At 37.6% G+C, this 19,606-nt stretch overlaps 1 protein-coding gene and 1 long non-coding RNA gene across 21 annotated transcripts in view; both read left to right on the forward strand.

Annotated features, from left to right (window-relative positions):
• The window catches only part of SCMH1 (Scm polycomb group protein homolog 1), a 186,038-nt gene that overhangs the window by 74,808 nt on the left and 91,624 nt on the right, over positions 1 to 19,606 (forward strand). For 19 of the 20 annotated variants that reach the window (XM_058717848.1, XM_058717851.1, XM_058717852.1 and 16 more), the window contains one exon: positions 4,986 to 5,220. In XM_058717848.1, coding sequence (XP_058573831.1) covers positions 4,986 to 5,220 — 235 coding nt within the window. Of the gene's footprint in view, positions 1 to 4,985; positions 5,221 to 16,902; positions 16,949 to 19,606 lie in introns of those variants that run through there. The other variant, XM_058717845.1, reaches the window with a different exon arrangement.
• Positions 8,681 to 16,876, forward strand: LOC131504922 (uncharacterized). The gene is made up of 2 exons (XR_009258191.1): positions 8,681 to 13,015; positions 13,266 to 16,876. It is a non-coding gene; the product is annotated as an uncharacterized LOC131504922 (long non-coding RNA).

Genomic DNA, 19,606 nt, shown 5'->3' on the forward strand with positions numbered 1-19,606 from the left:
TAATAAGACAACCTAAGTTTTAAATGGGCAAAGACAACCTAATTTTTAAATGGGCAAAAAATTTCAATAGATATTTCTCCAAATATACACAACTGGCCAATAAGCACATAACAGATGCTTAATATCATTAATCTTGAGGGAAATGCAAATGAAAAGTGCTGTGAGATACCACTTCATATCTACTAGGATAGTTGAAATTAAAAAGACAGACCATGGGGCGCCTGGGGGTTCAGTTGGTTGAGCGTCTAACTTCGGCTCAGGTCATGATCTTGCTGTTCGTGAGTTCGAGCCCCTAATCAGGCTCTGGGCAGATGACTCGAAGCCTGAAGCCTGCCTTAGATTCTGTGTTGCCCTCTCTCTGCCCCTCCCTGGCTCTCACTCTGTCTCTCTCTCAGAAATAAATAAACATGAATAAATAAGTTAAATGATAAAAAGGCAGACAGTAACAAGGATGGTGAGGATATGAAGAAATTGGAACCTTCATACATTGCTGGTAAGATTGTAAAATGTTGTAATCACGTTAGAAAACAGTTTAGAAGCTACTCAAAATGTTAAACATAGAATTAGCACATGAACCAGGATTCCCACTCCTAGGTAAGGAAAACACATAACCACACAAAACTTATACACAAATGGCATCATTATACATAATAGCCAAAAAGAGAAAACTCAGTGTCCATCAATTGATGAATGGTTAAGCAAAATGTAGTATATTCACACAATGGAATATTACTCATCAGTGAAAATGAATGAAATACAACACACATTAACCTTGAAAACATTATGCTAAGTGAAGGAAGGAACCACTCACATACTGTATAATTCCATTTATATTAAACCTTTAATCCATAGAAACAGAAGACTAATCGTTTCTAGGCTGGGCTGAGGGCTGAATGGGGAGAGACTGCTAATGGGTATGGGAATTCTTTTGGGGATGATGAAAATGTTCTAAATTTAAATTGAGTGATGTTTGCACAACTCTATGAATATACTAAAAAACTACCAAGGTATATACTATAAAAAGGTAAATTTTCTGGTATGTGAGTTAAATAAATACCTACCATATGATCCATCCATTTCACCTTTAGATATTTACCCAAGAGAAAAGAAAGTATATTCCCATACAAAGATTTATACATGGGCGTTCATTAACAATTTATTTGTAATCATCAAAAACTGGAAAAAACAAAAAACAAAAAACGGGATGCCTGCATGGCTCAGTCAGTTGAGCATCTGACTCTTGGTTTCAGCTCAGATCATGATCTCATGGTTTGTGGGGTTGAGCCCTCCTTTAGGCTCTGCACTTGGAATTCTCTCTCTCCCACTTTCTCTCTCTGCCCTCCCCTGTGCTCGCTCTCTCTCTTTCTCTCTCAAACATTTAAAAAAAACTGGAAACACCCCAAATGTTTATCAACATGATTTACTACTCAGCAATAAAGAGAAATGAATTATTAATGCATTCAGCAATAGGATGACTATCAGAATAGTTATGCTGAGAGATACTATCTACTAATCTTATAGCCAGCATCATACTTAATGGTGAGAAACTAGAAGCTTTCCCACTAAGATCAGGAAAAAGGCAAGATGTCTCCTCTCACCTCTTTTTTTCAGTATCATAGTGGAAGTTTTAGATAGTGCAATAAGACAAGAAAAGGAAATAAAAGATATACAGCTTAGGAAGGAAAAAATAAAACTCTTTGTTTGCAGATGACATAATTGTCTTTGTAGAAAATCTGAATTGACAAAAAAAAAAAAAAAACCCTGGAATTAATAAGCAATTACAGCAAGGTTTCAGGATACAAGGTTAATAAAGTCAGTGGCTTTCCTTTATACTGTAATGAACAAGTGGATTCTGAAATTAAAAATACAGTACCATTGAGGACCTCCAAAAATGAAGCACTTAAGTATAAATCTAACAGAATACATACAAGCTTTGTATGAGGAAAACTACAAAATCTGGTGAAACCAATGAACAACAAAAACAAAAAATGGAAAAATAGTCCATGTTCAAGAATAGGAAGATTCAATATTGTGAAGATGTCAGTTCTTCCCATCATGATCTATAGATTCAGTGCAAGCCTAATGAAAATTACAGCAAGTTATTGTGTGGAAAAATTGATTTTAGAGTTTACATGGAGAGGCGAAGATCTAGAATAGCCAACACAGTATTGAAGGAGAACAGGGTTGGGGGACTGACACCACCCGACTTCAAGGCTCACTATAAAGAAACAGGAATCAAGACAGTGTGCTGTTTGCAAAAGAAGAACCAGATGGATCAATGGAACAGAACAGAGAGCCAAGGAATAGCCCCACATAAGTATAGGCAACTGATCTTTGACAAAGGAGCAAAGGAAATACCATGGACCTAAGATAGTTTTTTCAGCAAATAGTGCTTAACTGGACAGCCACATGCAAAAAAAAAAAAAAAAAAAAGGAACCTAGACTGAAACCTTATATCCTTCACAAAAGTTAGCGCAAAACAGACCACAGACTAAATATATAACCCAAAACTATAAAACTAGAAGATAACCTAGGAGAAAAACAAGACCTTGGGTGTGGCGATGACTTTTTGGATATGACACTAAAGACATGACCCATAAAAGAAATCATTGATAAGCTGGACTTCGTTAAAATTGAAACCTGCCTCCGTGAATGACACTGTCAAGAGAATAAGAGGACAAGCCACAGACTGGGAGAAAATATTTGGAAAAGGCATATCTGGTAAAGGAATGTTATCCAAAATCTGCAAAGAACACTTAAAGTGTCAAGAGATGAAACAACTTGATTTAAAAAATGGGCCAAAGATCTTAGACTTCTCACGAAAGAGGACATGCAGATGACAAAAAAAGCATGTGAAAAGATACTCCACATCATATGTCATCAGAGAAATACGAATTAACAGTAGTGGGATGCCACTACACACCTATTAGAATGGCCAAAATCCAGAAAACACTGATACCGACAAATGTGAGCAAGGATGTGGGCAACAGGAATTCGTTTATTGTGGTAACGCGAAATTGCATAACCATTTTTGTAAGATGGTGTGGTGATTTCTTACGAAACAAAACATACTATGAGATCGAGCAACCATATTCTTTGGTATTTACTCAGATGACTTAAAAACTTACACCAGCAAAAAACCTGTACGTAGATGTTTGTTGCACTTTTATTCATAACTGCCAAAACTTGGAAGCAACCAAGATGCCCTTCAGTAGGTGAATGAAAAAAATGTGGTATAGCCAAATAACAGAATATAAGCCCTAAAAAGAAATGAGCTATCAAGCCATGAGCAGACATGGAGGAAACTTAAATGCCTATTACTAACAGAAAGAAGCCAGCCTGAAAAGGCTGCAAAACTATAGAGACCCTAAGAAGATCAGTGGCTGCCAGTGGGTGGGTGAGTGAGGGATGAATTGACAGAACACCGAGGATTTTTAAGACAGTTAAACTATTTTGTATGATCCTATAATGATAAACACACGCCATTATACATTTGACCAAACCCACAGAAGGTACAACACCAGGAGAGAATCCTAATGTGACGTGTGGACTTTGGATAATTATGATGTGTCAATATAAGTTCATCATTTGTAACAAATGTACCACTGTGGTGAGGGGTGTCGATAACAGGGGAGACTATGCATGTGTTGGGGCTGAGTATATATGGAAAATCTCTTTACCTTCCTGTAGGTTTTCTTCTGAACCTAAAACTGCTTTGAAAAAATAAAGTGTTTAAAAAAAATGGAGTATACATTAAAATTAATTTTTATTTTTATATCATTTATTGTCAAATTGGTTTCCATACAACACCCAGTGCTCACCCCAACAGGTGCCCTCCTCAATGCCCATCACCCAATTTCCCCTCTCCCCCAACCCCCATCAACCCTCAGTTTGTTCTCAGTATTTAAGAGTCTCTTATGGTTTGCCTCCTTCCCTCTCTGTAACTTTTTTTCCCCCCTTCCCCTCCCCCATGATCTTCTGTTAAGTTTCTCAGGATCCACATAGGAGTGAAAACATAAGATATCTGTATTTCTCTGCCTGACTTATTTTACTTAGCATAACACCCTCCAGTTCCATCCACGTTGCTACAAATGGCCAGATTTCATTCTAAAAAAATTTTTTTTGAAAATGAGTTATTGATACATTCAACAATAGGGATGAATATCAGAATAATTATGCTGGGTGAAAGAAGCTAGACAAACACAAACAGAGTTTATTCTGATTCCACTTAAGAGGAAGAAATGCAAACCAGTCAATCTACAGTGAGAGAAAGTAATCAATGTTTGCCTGGGGACAGGGGTCTGGGAAGGGCCAGACAGAAGAATTATAAAGGGACATGAAAAAACTTGGGAGTGTGTCCATGTTCATTATCTTGATTATGATGATGGTTTCAAGGTGTATGTGATACATATGGTGTCATGGGTGTATACGTATGACAAGATTTAACAAAGTGTATAGTTTATGGTATGTCAATTATAACTTAAAATTGTTTTTAAAACTGTGAATTGATTTCTAAGTTAATGTCAAAATAAGAAAAATAGTCTTTGGGCCTGTGTGATGAATACACAAACCTGCATACTGAAACGCTCCATGAAGAGACATTAAGGATGTGCAAGTTTAATAGGATGATTTCTGAGAAGAAAATGTTATGAACACCTGGAGAGTTAGGATGTTAGAGAAGACAGGATGAAGAAGCATTTAAGTCAGGACCATTTGAGACACTGCTGTGCTTTTCTTACTGGTGTGAGTCAATATTTGATGCTTTTGTGGGAAGTAAATTTTTTCCCCTTCATCTTACCTTCCAGTGTTTCTTTTACATGAAACCCTTCCAAAGTATCAGGGAATAGTTCAAGGTGCTTGTCCTGGGCCCCACTGTAGCCAATTTCAGTACAAAGAATAAATTTTCAGGCTCCATCTCTTAACATCTTTACTGAAAATGCCATATACTCTTAGTCTGCCTAATCCCCATGGCTTGTTTTTCTCAGTCCTACACGCCTCCAAGCAACGAGTTCAAGATCAGCATGAAATTGGAAGCGCAGGACCCCAGGAATACCACATCCACGTGTATTGCGACAGTAGTTGGACTGACAGGTGCCCGGCTCCGCCTTCGCCTTGATGGCAGTGACAACAAGAATGACTTCTGGCGGCTGGTGGACTCATCTGAAATCCAGCCTATTGGGAACTGTGAGAAGAATGGGGGTATGCTGCAGCCCCCTCTGGGTGAGTAACTAGACCCAAGCCTTCCTTAGCCAGTTAGTTATCGTCCCAGAATGCTACATCCTGTTACAGGAAAGCCTAGGGTCCCCTGCCTATTCTTCTCTTTCATATGGCCAAAAGGAAAGGCCTACCAAAATGAAATGTGCTATAAAACATGGACATGTCCATCTCTACATTAACTTATATCCAAGCTTATTTCTTAAGCTCTCCTTTTTCTAACTCGAAACCACACCTTTCATCAGTTCCCAGTTACCCTGAGAGAGTGGAAGGAGGTTTTACCATTTAGCCTGCCTCAAAAAACCATAAAGGATTTTACCAAATCCTACAAGGATAACCAGAGGTGAGAGAAAAATCTTTCAGTAACAAGATGACTGAGACAGAGGTTCCTTATCTCCTTTTCCTTAAATTCTCACTTGGTCCTTGTAATTTTCTCACTCTGAATCAGTTGTTAAGTAAAATGTGTTATTTTACTTAAACTAATAACCCCACTAGAATTTTCTTCTCAAGATCAGATTTATCTTTTTGTTTTTTCCCCTCAGTATAAGTGACTCAGCCCATCTCATCAATTACTATCAGTCACTATTGCAATGAGTCTCAACAGAGAATAGAGAGAGATGGGTTATGAGCTGTGGGCTATGTTCCCCTCAGGGGGTTGTGCTAAATTAATTGAGCATTAGAGGACAGATGACATTTGCAGGAAATCCCCAGCTGATTACTGAATTATCCCCCATTTAAAAAATGTATTTGTAATAAAATTCCAAACACATACAGAAGTCACAAGAATAGCACAGTGAATGTCCATGTACTCTTTATCCTTGATAATTATCAACACATAATCGATCATGTTTTATTTGTATCTGCACATATTTCCTGTCCCCTCCTGCCCAGTTGCCCCAACATGGTATCATTCTGTCATTAAATATTTGGTATCTATGTCTCGTAGATAATATTTTTAAAACAATCATAATAACATTATCATGTGTTTATAAACTAGCGATAATTCCTTAATACCAACTAATATTTACTCAGTGTTTAAATTTTCCCTGTTGTCTGTCTGTCTGTCTCCTCTCTCTTTCTCTTTATTAGTTCCTTTGAATCAGGATTCAAATAAGATCCACATATTGCACTTGGTTGACATGTCCTTTAAGTCTCTTCTAATCTATGGGTTCTCTTTCTCTCATTTTTTTCTTGCAATTTATTTGTTGAAAAATCTAAGTAATTTGTCTTTAATTATCTCCCACAATTAGATTTTGCTGATTGTATCTCTATGGTAACATTTGACACATTTCCATGTTCTCTCTTTTCTAGAAATTGTCAGCTAGATCTTGAGGCTTGATCAGGTTCAGGTTCAATTTTTTCATAAGAACATTTCATAGGTAGTGGTGTTTACTTCTATTGGGAATCATAAATATATATATATATATATATATATGGTCTCATTTCTCTCATTTTATAATGTAGCAGCTGTTACTGCTTGTGGTCTAGATCAAGGGTTGACAGATTTTCTTAAAGAGTTAGACAGTAAAACTTTCAGGTTTATGGGCCATACATTCTCTGTTACAACTAGTCAGCTTTGTCATTGTAATACAAAAATAGCCACAGACAATACATAAATACATGGGCAAGGCTGTGTTCCAATAAAATCTTACATTTACAAAAACAGATGACCGGCCTGCTGGCTATAATTTGCTGACTCCTGATATAGAGCAATCAATTCATTATGGTTGCAAAATGGGAAATTTTAATCTTACAGTTCTGTCCACATAAATTAAATGGAATATATCTATTAAACTTCCATCACATTTTTGGTTATTGTGAGGTTATAGTTCATGGAAGAAAGCTTAAATGCTTGATTCTTTACCAATTTTCAAAATAATGAATTAGTTTACTACCATCCTCCAAAAATATTTAAGGACGTTTTTGTTGTTATTGTTATTTAGTATCATAAACCCAAGGAATCTTACATATTTGACATGTTTCATTCCATTACACTAACTGTCCTTACTGATTCTTGATTTGTCCCATCATTGGCTGCATAGGAGCCTCATCAAATGGTTTCCTGACACTTTTTTTTTCCTTTTCTTTCTTTCTTTTCTTTTTTAGAGAGAGAGAGAGAGAGACAGTGCACCAGTGGCAGCACTGTGCAGTGGGGGAGGGTAGAGGGAGAGAGAGTGAGAATCTCAAGCAGGCTCCACACCCAGTGCAGAGCCCGACATGGTGCTCGATCTCATGATCCTGAGATCATGAGTCGGGTGTTTGACGGACTGAGCCACACAGGCATCCGGTCTCCTGACACTTCATTGTTTGATAGCTGTCTTGGATTTTTGAAATTTCAAAATCTTCCAGACTCATCTTTTTTTTTTTTTTTTTTTAATTCACGTTAGTTCACATACAATGTAGTATTGGTTTCCGGAGTAGGACCCAGTGATTCATCACTTACATATAATAATGTCCAGTGCTCATCTCAACAAGTGCCAGGCTCATCTTTTAAATTATCTGCCTCAAATATGGAATCAGCTATTTCTTTTAGATGCCCAGTTCTTCCGGTTCTTCTTAGTGGGAAATGGTATTTAGAGACTATTATCTGAATCCTAGAGTACTCAGTGCTACTGGGTTGGTCATTCTTTCTACATCTTTTTGATATAGAGAGATAGGAACTGCCTTATTGTTATTATTCCTGTTACTATTATTATTATTATTAAGATAAAATCATTAGTTCATATTGATACTTCCTACTAAAGTTCGAGACAAATGGTGCTTTTATTTACTTTATCTTTGCTGTCTTTAATCTGTATCTCCTTTATACCACAACAAAACCCTAGTTCTCCATGTCACTAGCAAAATAACTCAGTTGTTTTATCCTATTTTAGTACACAGGACAACAGGCTCAGAATAACAGTAGCAACACTTACCACCATTATCATTACTGATGGTGTTTGAGTTACTTGCATCTCTTGTTTTCCTACCCTCCAATGAAGGATAGTCAATATATTATAAGTTTGCTTGGATTAGTTTCTCTCTGGGTGGCAGTGCCACCAACTTGGTATAAACCTGGGTTCATTTGTTGTATTGTTTTTTATTTTTAGAGATTGCTTCTTGGAAACTTTCCTTTATAAACGTATATGTGATACACATCATTCCTAAAGTCAACTCTGTAAAGTGAAGTATATTGAGAGAAATCCCCTTCACTTTCTTCCCTTCTTCTGCCATAGGTAGCCCCTGTCTATATTCCCATTTTTTTTTTAATTTTTTCAATGTTTTTTATTTATTTTTGGGACAGAGAGAGACAGAGCATGAACGGGGGAGGGGCAGAGAGAGAGGGAGACACAGAATCGGAAACAGGCTCCAGGCTCCGAGCCATCAGCCCAGAGCCTGACGCGGGGCTCGAACTCACAGACCGCGAGATCGTGACCTGGCTGAAGTCGGACGCTTAACCGACTGCGCCACCCAGGCGCCCCTATATTCCCATTTTTTAAAAATACAAATATCCGTGTGTGTGTCTGTGTGTGTACATATACACATAAGGTGTTTCCCACCTCCTTATATAAATGACAGCATACTATACATATTGGTCTTAACCTTACTTTTTGCCACTTAATGAAATACCCTAAAGATGACTTCTTAGTAGCATGGAGATATTCTTCATTCCTTTTTATAGCTAAATAGTACTGTATTATTCTCAACCTGCTTGATGAATGCTATTTGGAAACATCTTGATAGGCTATTAAAAAGTAGAGTTGACCCTTGAACAACACAAGCTTGAACTACACAGCTCCACTTATACACAAATTTATTTCTGTAAATACAGTACAGTACTATAAATGTATTTTCTCTTCCTTAATATTTTCTTAATAACATTTTCTTTTTTCTACCTTCCTTTATTATAAGAATACACTATATAATACATATAGCACACAAAATATGTGTTAATCAACTCTTCACATTATCATTAAGGCTTCTGGTCAACAGTAGGCTATTAGTAAAGTTTGGGGGAAGTCAAAGACTCTACGCAATTTTTGACTGCATGAGGGGGTGCATGTCAGTGCTCCTAACCCTCACATCAATCTTTCAGTAACTTCTCTAGAAATGTACAAATCCAAAAGGAAACCAAACCACCCCTAATTCATGTTTAAACATAACTGAGAGTCAAGAATACCACAGATTTTAATTACATTTTCAGATATAAAGATCTGAAACCATTAGAGCTAATACCTGACTCATACCAGAATGAATAGTTTTATGTAGTTAGAAATTGCATTTAAAAGGGGGAGGGCAGTGGAGGCCTAACACAGTCAAAATCACCTCCAGGAAAATATAGGCCCATTTAGAGTGGGAAATACTGAGAACAGAGCTAAGACCTACTTCCCTACTGGGGAATCCAAAGGAAGCCAGTGGTTCGAAAGTCTGGATTGAGGGACTAGAGATAGCACTCTTGAGAAGACATCTACCTTTGGGGGAAGGTAGACATATTGAAGGAAAAGCAGGGCATTGTAATTGAGAATTATACAGAAACAGAAGAGAATCATAAAGCCAAAAGACACATCAGACACTTCCCATCCCAACAGCCTCATCTACTAAAGAAACTGCATTTCATTAGGTCAACAGAAAATTCATAACCCGAGATCCCTGCCAAAATAGAACCTCCTGTTTTTGCTGGTCCAGGAAAATATCAGACATTTCAAATGATTAGGAAATAGCAGTCGACACCTATAAAAAGCTTCTATCTGACAAAAAGCAAAGATGAGGCTAAAACCATTTTAACTGTTAAAAATTCTGCCAAAATCAGTGACTAACCAGAAGAAAACTATTGCACAACAACCCAACTTGAATTAAACAAGTATTGACAGATATGAAAAAAATACCATGAATCATAAATTTTAAAAGTCAGACTAGAAATGCGCAATAGACAGGAAGATGTAAAAATGGAATTGTCCAAACTCAAGAAAAAAATTGAAGAAAGACAAAATAATCTCAATTGACTCAATTCCAGGGTGCCCAATGGACACAGGTTTAACTGAAAATGTAATAAGGGACATTGAGAAGAGAAATAAAAACAGCCAAGAGAATAAAAATAAGTATTAGAAAAGGTTAAAAAGTATCAGAAAGGAACTGTTGGATATAGAACATAGTCAACAAAGATTCAATGTGTATGTGTAAATGTATGTATGCATGTGTTATTGGAGTGTCTGAAGAAGATAAACAAAGCAATGAACCAGAATTAATACTTAAATTTTTCAAAAATTAAAACCCAAACTTCTGTTTTGAAAGGGCCTACCTTATTCCTGGAAAAATTGATTCAGATTGGTTACTCTAAGATCTATTCTAGTAAAACTATTACATTCTAAGAATAAAGAAAAATTTCCTCTAAGCCTCCAGAAAAAAGGCCAAATTATTTACAAGGGAAAGAAAGTCAAGTTTGCATCATCCTTTGCTATAGCAAAGTATAAAGCAAGACAAAGTAGAGTGGTGTTTTTAAGAAATTCAAGGAAAGAAAATAAGATCTTGGGGTTTTATATCTATACAAGCTGTTTTTTGGGTACTGAGATTATACTGAAATGTGTTCAGCATGCAGGAGCTTAGGAAATGCTATAACCCAAGCCCTACCGGAGGAATGAGTTACATACAGAAAGAGCTTCATCCAAACAAGGAATGATCAATCTAAGACAAAAACAAAGGTGGAGACGGGGTAGAACAGTATGGTATCAGTCTGGGTCCAATGAAAAGAGAGAACCCACACAGTAATTTGAACACAGAAAGTTTAATATAATTATTAACTGTAACACAGGCTTGGGGTATTGGTGTGTTTGGCTAGTCAAAAGGAAAGAGAACTCTAATGAATATAAGAGCAGACGTAAGGGCAGGCCACTACACTGGAGCTGAGATAGAGGGCCCAAGGAGGAGCCTCCCCTCTCCCATCCTCAGGGCTGAGATGTAGACCTTGTTGGAGGGGACGCAGCTGTGGCTCACTGTACGAGAGAAGTCACTGTGGTGCCACAGCAGTGGACTTTGCTAGAAATTTGCCTTCAGGGGTGCCTCTGGGGAAAGCTGTTCATGGAGAGATGTCTCTCTGGAGTGCTATAAAGCCATTTAAGTGGAGCAAGGTGGTGGTGGTCGTGGTGCTGGCTACTGATATTACTGGCTGTCGTGAACTGCAGAATATGGTCAAGAGAGAAGGTGGGATTGCTGCAGGAGCCCACCAAGCATTCACACCGGAAGCAGGAAGCAAACCTCCTCCCTCCTGTAATATCCTTAGATGGGATCAAAGGATATCACCTAAAACTGATACACCAAATAGAAGCCTAAATGAGGAAAAGGTAGATTAAGGATACTATAAAATATGTTAGTATAAAGGTAACTACTAAAATAAAATTCCAAAACTTGCTTAATAACAAAGGAGCAAAAAGATCAAGAAACAGACCACACAGAGAAGGAGATGAACTAAATATGGAAAGCACAGTAAATAAAACCTAATGTGACAGGGTTGAAACCAAATGTGTGATTTATATCAATAAATATAAATAGTTTTAACTGACCTATTCAAAGGAAAAAAATTCAGATTGGTACTCAGAGTCAAACCCAGCTTTATACTGTGTACAGGAAACATACCTAAAGTCAAATAAATGAAAAAGACTAAAAATAAAAGGATGGTTAAGGGTATGAAAAGGAAAGTCAAACAATACAATAACAGATACTACAATTCTGATATTAGACAAGGCAGAATTCAGACCAAGAGGGGCGCCTGGGTGGCTCAGTCAGTTGAGTGTCCAGCTTTGGCCGAGGTCATGATTTCACAGTTCGTAAGTTTGAGCCCCGCATCGGACTCACTGATGTCAGCACAGCCTGTTTGGGATCCTCTGTCCACCCGCCCCCCCCCCCCGCCCCTCCCCCACTCATGCTTGCACTCTCTGTCTCTCTCTTTCTCTCTTTCTCACACAAAAATAAATTAAAAAACAAAACAAAACAAAAAAAGAATTCAGACCAGGATGCATTCAACAAGACAAAAGAAGCCACTTTATAATGCTTAATGGTGATACAATTCACAATGAAAATGTAATAATTAAAAATATTTTGGAACCAAATTACAAAGAATGTGTCTTCGTAAAATGGAAATGATTGTAGGTGCAAAGAGATAGAGACAAACACACTGATAGATTTAACACACCTCTCAAGGCAAGGCAGGCCAAGAGGACAAAAGTTAAAGGTATTGAAGTCTTTAATGAATAAGGTAGATCACGTATGTGTACACATATCACACTCTGTTTCCTGGTGAATATCCTTCTACATTGAAATCTAAAACTCTAAACAACTCTTGTTTGAAAAGGGAAATATAAACCAAAATTGCAAAACTCCTAAAAAATAATTAATAAACACGTATCGGAATTTTGAGATCAGTTAAAGCAATGGTTGAAAGAAAACTGATAGATTTAAATACTTGACATCAATAAAAATGGAAGGATAAAAATTAAGGATTTAAATTCCCAATTCAAAAAGCTAGAGAAAGAGTCACGACACAAAGAAAACAAAAAGGAAAAAGAAAAAAGAAAGGTAAAAGCAAAAGTTAATGAGGTGGAAAATAGAAAAGCAATAAATCAAAATGCCGGTCCTTTGGGAGGATAATACACAAGATACACAAACTAAGTAGTTAGCCTACTAAAGAAAAGGAATAAGCACAGATACACAAAAGTAGAGATGACCAAGGGGGGAAATAACTCTGTGTAAATAAATTAGAAAAGTGAGGTGAAGTAGGAAAATACTATTTGTCAAATCTGAACCCAATAGCATTACAATATTTAAACAGGTATGTAGGGGCGCCTGGGTGGCGCAGTCGGTTAAGCGTCCGACTTCAGCCAGGTCACGATCTCGCGGTCAGTGAGTTCGAGCCCCGCGTCAGGCTCTGGGCTGATGGCTCGGAGCCTGGAGCCTGTTTCCGATTCTGTCTCCCTCTCTCTCTGCCCCTCCCCCGTTCATGCTCTGTCTCTCTCTGTCCCAAAAATAAATAAAAAACACGTTGGAAAAAAAAATTAAAAAAAAAAAAAATAAATAAACAGGTATGTAGAAAACATATGAAAATTTTCAAAGAACTACACCTGCAGCAGAGCACTTAAGTGCAGATTATTCTACAGGGGAGTCCTACAAAACTTTAAAGACCAGATTATCTACTACTTAAATTGCTAGAGGTCAGTGATACCCAACAGAACTTCTGTGACGATGGAAATGTTTTATATCTATGCTGTCTAGCCACATATGACTACTGCAACTAAAGATTTTTAATTTTGTGTAATTGTAATTTAAAGTTAAAAGGCCTTATGTGGCTGGTGACTGTCTACTGGACAGTTCAGCTCCATACATATCATAGAAAAATAGGAAAACATACAGATTTCTTTTTATGAAGTAGGTAGAATTTTGATACCTAAGCCTGATTTAAACACACACACACACACACACACACACACATACAGTTTCATGTATGAATTTTGTTACAAAAATTCTAAGTAAAATATGAGAAATGAGAATTCAACACATTTAAAACAATAATTTATCAAAGCAAATTAGTGGGGTTTTTTTCTGGAATAAAAAGGTTTAACTTTAGAAAAATCATTAATGAAATTCACCATATTAAGATCGTTATAACAGGGATGCTTGGGTGGCTCAGTCAGTTAAGTATTTGAGTCTTGATTACAGTTCAGGTCATGATCTCACAGTTCATGAGATTGAGCCCCAGTTGGGCTCTGGGCTGACAGCAAGGAGCCTACTTGGGATTCATATTCCCTCTCCCTCTCCCTCTCCCTCTCCCTCTCCCTCTCCCTCTCCCTCTCTCCCCCCTTCCTCCTGGCTCATGCTCTCATGTACTCTTTCTCTCTCAAAATAAATAAACTTAAAAAAAAACAAAAACAAAAAAAGATAGCTATAAGGAAGAAAGTCGTCTGACCTTTGACGAAAATTAGCACACTACTAAAGACTCAACATTTCCTGATTTCAAAACTTATTACAAAGCAACAATACTCAAGACATGTAGTACTGGCATAAAGATATACTTATAGGGGCGCCTGGGTGGCTCAGTCAGTTAAGTGTCCAACTTCAGTGCAGGTCATGATCTCACAGTCCATGAGTTCGAGCCCCGCATCGGGCTCTGTGCTAACAGCTCAGAGCCTGGAGCCTGCTTCGGATTCTGCGTCTCCCTCTCTCTCTGCCCCTCCCCTGCTCACACTCTGTCTCTCTCTGTCTTTCAATAATAAATAAACGTTTAAAAAAAATTTTTTTAAGTTAAAAATAGAATTACCATATGATTCAGCATTTCCACTTCTGCGTGTATAGGCAAAACAAAAGTAGGGATTCAAGCAGATATTAGTATACCTATGTTTAGCAGCATTATTCACAATAGCTAAAAGGTCGAAGCAACCGAAGTGTCTATCCGTGGAAGAATGGGTCAACAAAATGTGGTATATGCATACAACAGAATATTACTGAACCTTAAAAAGGAAGGAGATTCTAACCCGTGCGACAATGTAGATGAATCTTGAAGACATTATGCTAAGTGAAATAAGCCAGTCGCAAGAGGACAAACACTGTATGATCCCACTTATAGGAGATACATAATACAGGCAAATTTATAGAGACAGAAAACAGAATGGTGGTTGTTAGGAGCTGGTGAGGAGGGAGGAATGCAAATTACTGTTTAATGGGTACAGAGTTCACTTGGGGAAGATGAAAAAGTTCTGGAGATGGATGGTGGTGATGGTTGCACAACAATGTGAATGTACTTAATACCACTTACTTTTGAGAAAGAGAAGGGGAAATATGTATACACACACACATTTTATAATATACATGAAATGACATATTTTATATACTTATTTTTATGAGAAGAAACACAGGAATGTTAAACCAGAAAATAAGGAAAAGTTCACCTATTGGGAGTATCTAGGAATAGTGTGGAAAGTATAGCAATGAGAGTGAGACTTCTCTGAGAATACTCTTTTATATTCTCTTGACTTTTGCATTATGTAAATGTTTTACTTTAAAAATAAAACTAAACCAGAGAAAAGAACAAATCATATTCTGAAATTGATTACAAACAGAAACAAACTGAACTATGTATCAAATGGATATCATAACATTGGGACACACTTCAAAGAAAAAATGGAGCTTCAAATAAATCCTGATGTTTTATTAACAATGTTAGTAGTTTTACCTTAATCTGAAGCTATTTTGCCTGTATTGAGGATAGGGCAAGTGAGTAAAGAAGATACAAATGTAGGATGGGGGAAGATGAAGAAGAACCCTGTAGTATAGGATTTGAATTGGAGGTATCTATTATGAACTCTTAACTTTAAAACGTGTATATAATTATATATACATATATATATATATATATATATATATATATATATATGTATATATATTTGTATTATAATGATGTAAGTTCTGTTCATTGAAAAGGCCTAAAAGTAATGACACCTCAGTAGCAATGTGGTTTCTAACTCCCATTCTCCACTAAAAGGAATCCTGGCTCCTTGGAGAAATGACTGATTCCAGGGCTGAGCAGAAGAGAAAATGTAAGGTGAATTTGGAACATTCTATTATGCCAGAAAGAAAAGAAGGCTTAAAGAACAGAAACATATCAGAAGGACACAGGAGCCAGCTTGAAGGGGCTCTGATCAGCCAAAACTGGAACAATAAGAGTAACAAACAGAATAATGAAAACAAGAGAACAATGGTATTGGCATCCATAGGTCCCTAGTGATACACATAAAAAACTTTAGAGTTGCAGGGAAAGGTCTAATTGCAGAATGTCAGCTAATAAGTATAGAGAGAATGATAGAAAATTACCATTTTGCAACCACCATTTTAATTGATTCAGGCAAGGATAATCAGTGAGTGCTAAAACCACAGGGTAAAAAAGCTTATTGGAGAATAGGGTATTCACATAGTCTCAGTGTTTCCTATTAATTACAAAGGGAAATTATAATGGAGAAGTCTGCCAGTCACTCCTTAACAAGTGATCAAATTCAGTATCATCGATAATTAGATAAACCACATTATGTGCTTCTTAAAGTAATGAAGTGAGAAGTACTCAACATCACTTGTATTTTTGTCAGAACTGTTTAGCATGAATGTAATCATAAGGAAACAATCAGGAAAAAAAATCCAAATTGTGGGATATTCTATTAAACAGCTAGCCCACAGTCTTCAAAAATATCAGTTTCATGAAAAACCAGCAAAAGACAACAGGGTTGGTCTAGATTAAAGGAGGCTAAAGAAACAGGACAACCAAATACAATATGTAATTCTCGTTCAGCTCCTGTACTTAAAAAATTCAACTGCTATAAAGGACATTTGGGGGACAGTTGAGGATATTTTAAGTTAAATTTCTTGGGAATGACAGTATTGCAGTTTTAAAGGAGAACGTCCTTGTTCTGAGGACAAATGTACTGATGTATATTTAGGGGTGAAGTGTCACTATGTTTCTGACTTTCTCATAGTTCAGAGGAAAAAGTGTGTGTAGATAGATGGAAAGCAAATATGGTGAAATGTTATTAGTTGTTGAATCTGGGTGAAGGATACATAGTTGTTCATGTACTGTTTTTGCTACTTTTCTCTAGGTTTAAGATTTTTCAAAATAAAGTTTAAATAAATTATGTACATAATTATACATATATATGTGTGTGTGTTCATGTTCCCCAGGCCTCCTCTGGACCTCTCCCCAGAGTTGCTGAATCAGAATCTCTAGGTAATGGGGCTTGGGATTCTGCATGGTAAAATGACTCTCCCGAGACTCTAATGAAATCGGTCTATATTTGGGAAATATTGCTCTAGAAGAGCCTTCTTCTCCTGTAAAATCTTGTATGGTTTTTGTGTGTATGTGTGTGTGTTCTGTTCACATAGGAACATTCGTACCCCCCTGCCAGAGTCTTCCGGGGGGAAAGGTGGAAAGGTAGAATGATTTTCAGGTGACATTATTATCTCAATGCTGCCAACCTTTTCCTCACACCCTGTTGTTTTACTAACCTATTCTACTACTCAAGACTGTGATTATTTCTTCTAAAAAAAAAAAAAAAGACTGTCTGGATCACTGGTTCTCAAACTTGGCTGCCAGTTAGAATCACCCAGAGAGCTCTTAAAATTTTCAGTGCGTAGGCCTTACCTCAGATCAGTTAAATCTGAATTTCTGGGGTTGGGACCCATGTATTCTTTAATGCTCCCCAGGGGATCCCAGTGTCCATGTTGGATTGTCCCTGGTCTAAAACAGAACCTGGCTTCTGGTGAGGCTCCTAGTCAAGTGTGTCAGGATCCCAGCACAAAGTGCCTGGTCAGCAAACTTGGTCACATGCTCTGGGGTGGGTATATGTGGTACCTTGACTTGAAAGGAGCCCTTTGTATATTCCTGTCACTGATCTGTCTTTTCATTTGCTAAGTAGCCTCCAGGGCCTGTCAGTAGAAAGGGGGATTTAAAAAGATAAATGTCTCATTTATCACAGAAATATAAGCTCTTTATAGAAACCTGTGGGGGTGGGGCGCCTGGGTGGCTCAGTCAGTTGAGAGTCGGATCACGGTTCGTGGGTTTGAGTCCCGAATCGGGTGCTGTGCTGCCAGCTCAGAGCCTGGAGCCTGTTTCAGATGATGTGTCTCCCTCTCTCTCTGCTCCTCCCTTGCGCTCTGTCTGTAAAGTAAATAAACATTAAAAAAAAATTTTTTTAATAAAAATAAAAAAAGAAACCTGTGGGGGTGGAAATAACCCAAAATCTTAGAGAGAGATTACTTTAACTGTTGGTGTCTTAAATGCTTATTTTGCAGAGATAATTTTAAAAGTATTCATTAGGGGCACCTGGGTGGCTCAGTTGGTTATGAATCCAACCTTGGCTCAGGTCATGATCTCATGGTTCATGAGTTCAAGCCCCACATCAGGCTCTGTGCTGACAGCTAAGAGCCTGGAGCCTGCTTCAGATTCTGTGTCTCCCTCTCTCTCTGCCCCTCCCTTGCTCATGCTCTGTCTCTGTCTCTCAAAAATAAATAAATGTTAAAAAAAAATTTTTTTAAGTATTCATTAAACTCCTTCTCTACAGCAAGGACCCTGCCAGACCCATGCATACATATATCATCTCAAGATTAGTCACAACCGCCCATTAAATTAATCTGAATTAACTTGAGTTTGAGTGTGTATATGGGGTTGTAACAGTGACATGGGGATGGAGTCCTATGAGAACTATAAGGAATCCAGTCTCCCCAAATGGTCAGGTTGGGCATTCACTTCTTCCTCGAGGAAGACAGTGTGTTCAGCACCTCTGTGCCAGTTTCACTTGTCCGTTCTTTCACGCATGGGGTAAAACTGAGATAGTGTACTCAACCTCAGTTTGGAAGCCTGGCTTTAGTTCAGTATCCTCATCTGACAAATACAGAAACAGGGAAAGGGAAGTGAGTTGTCCAGGATTGTACAGTGACTTAGTGGCATATTTCTGTACATGTATTTGTGGATGTGCATGTATGTAAAGCTCCTCTGGGAGAAGAGAAAGTTTGGAATCATCTTGACGGCCACAGAGTCTAATAATTTCACAAAGCTTTGAATTATTATATGGGACAATGAATGGCGGGGTAGGGAGTGAGGACCCACAACCATGTGGTTCCTGGTGTGAGTGCTATTCTGTCACTTGCCACCAGAGGGCATGAGCTCTGATTAAATTCTAGACCTGCTATCTACATCTCGTTCCAGAGCTTCCTCAGGTCAAGGTTAAACAAATGGATCCTAACTTCTTCAGTAATCCCACAGTCTTGGGAATATCTGGAAGCTCTTTATAACTGGTTCCATATAAATATTTTTAAAGAAATCCTAGGTAAGCACAGAAAACTCGCAGCATGCCTGGGTTTAGAATTAAAGAGACCTGACTTTGTAATATTAGCTCAGCCACTTACAAGTTTAGTTATGTGGCCATTGGTAAGTTAATCTACCTTGACTTTTAACGTTGAATTTCAGTCACCCGCCAGATCCTTCATAAACTCTGCCATACCTGGTTTTTGAGCATTAAGTGGAATAACATAATAAAGTATCCAGCAAGTCTTGGTACCTGTTTAATAAGTGGAGATTTTTCCTTTGTTCAATAAAACTCTCATGGAAATTAAATTCTAGTTGGAAAAGACATACACATTACAAGGAAAAAAGAGAAAATTCAGGCAATGATAAGAGCTAAGGATAAATAAGGGATCAGGGGGTGCCTGGGTGGTTCAGTCAGTTAAGTGTCTGACTCTTGATCTCAGCTCAGGTCTTGATCTCAGGTTCATGAGTTCAAGCCCCACCTTGGGCTCCATGTTGGGCATGAAGCCTACTTAAAAATATATATAAATAAGAAGGGAGCAGGATTTAGGAGGCTGTTTTAGGTAGGATGGTCTAGGAACA

This window comes from Neofelis nebulosa, chromosome 2, assembly GCF_028018385.1.
Source record: "Neofelis nebulosa isolate mNeoNeb1 chromosome 2, mNeoNeb1.pri, whole genome shotgun sequence".
NCBI lineage: Eukaryota > Metazoa > Chordata > Mammalia > Carnivora > Felidae > Neofelis > Neofelis nebulosa.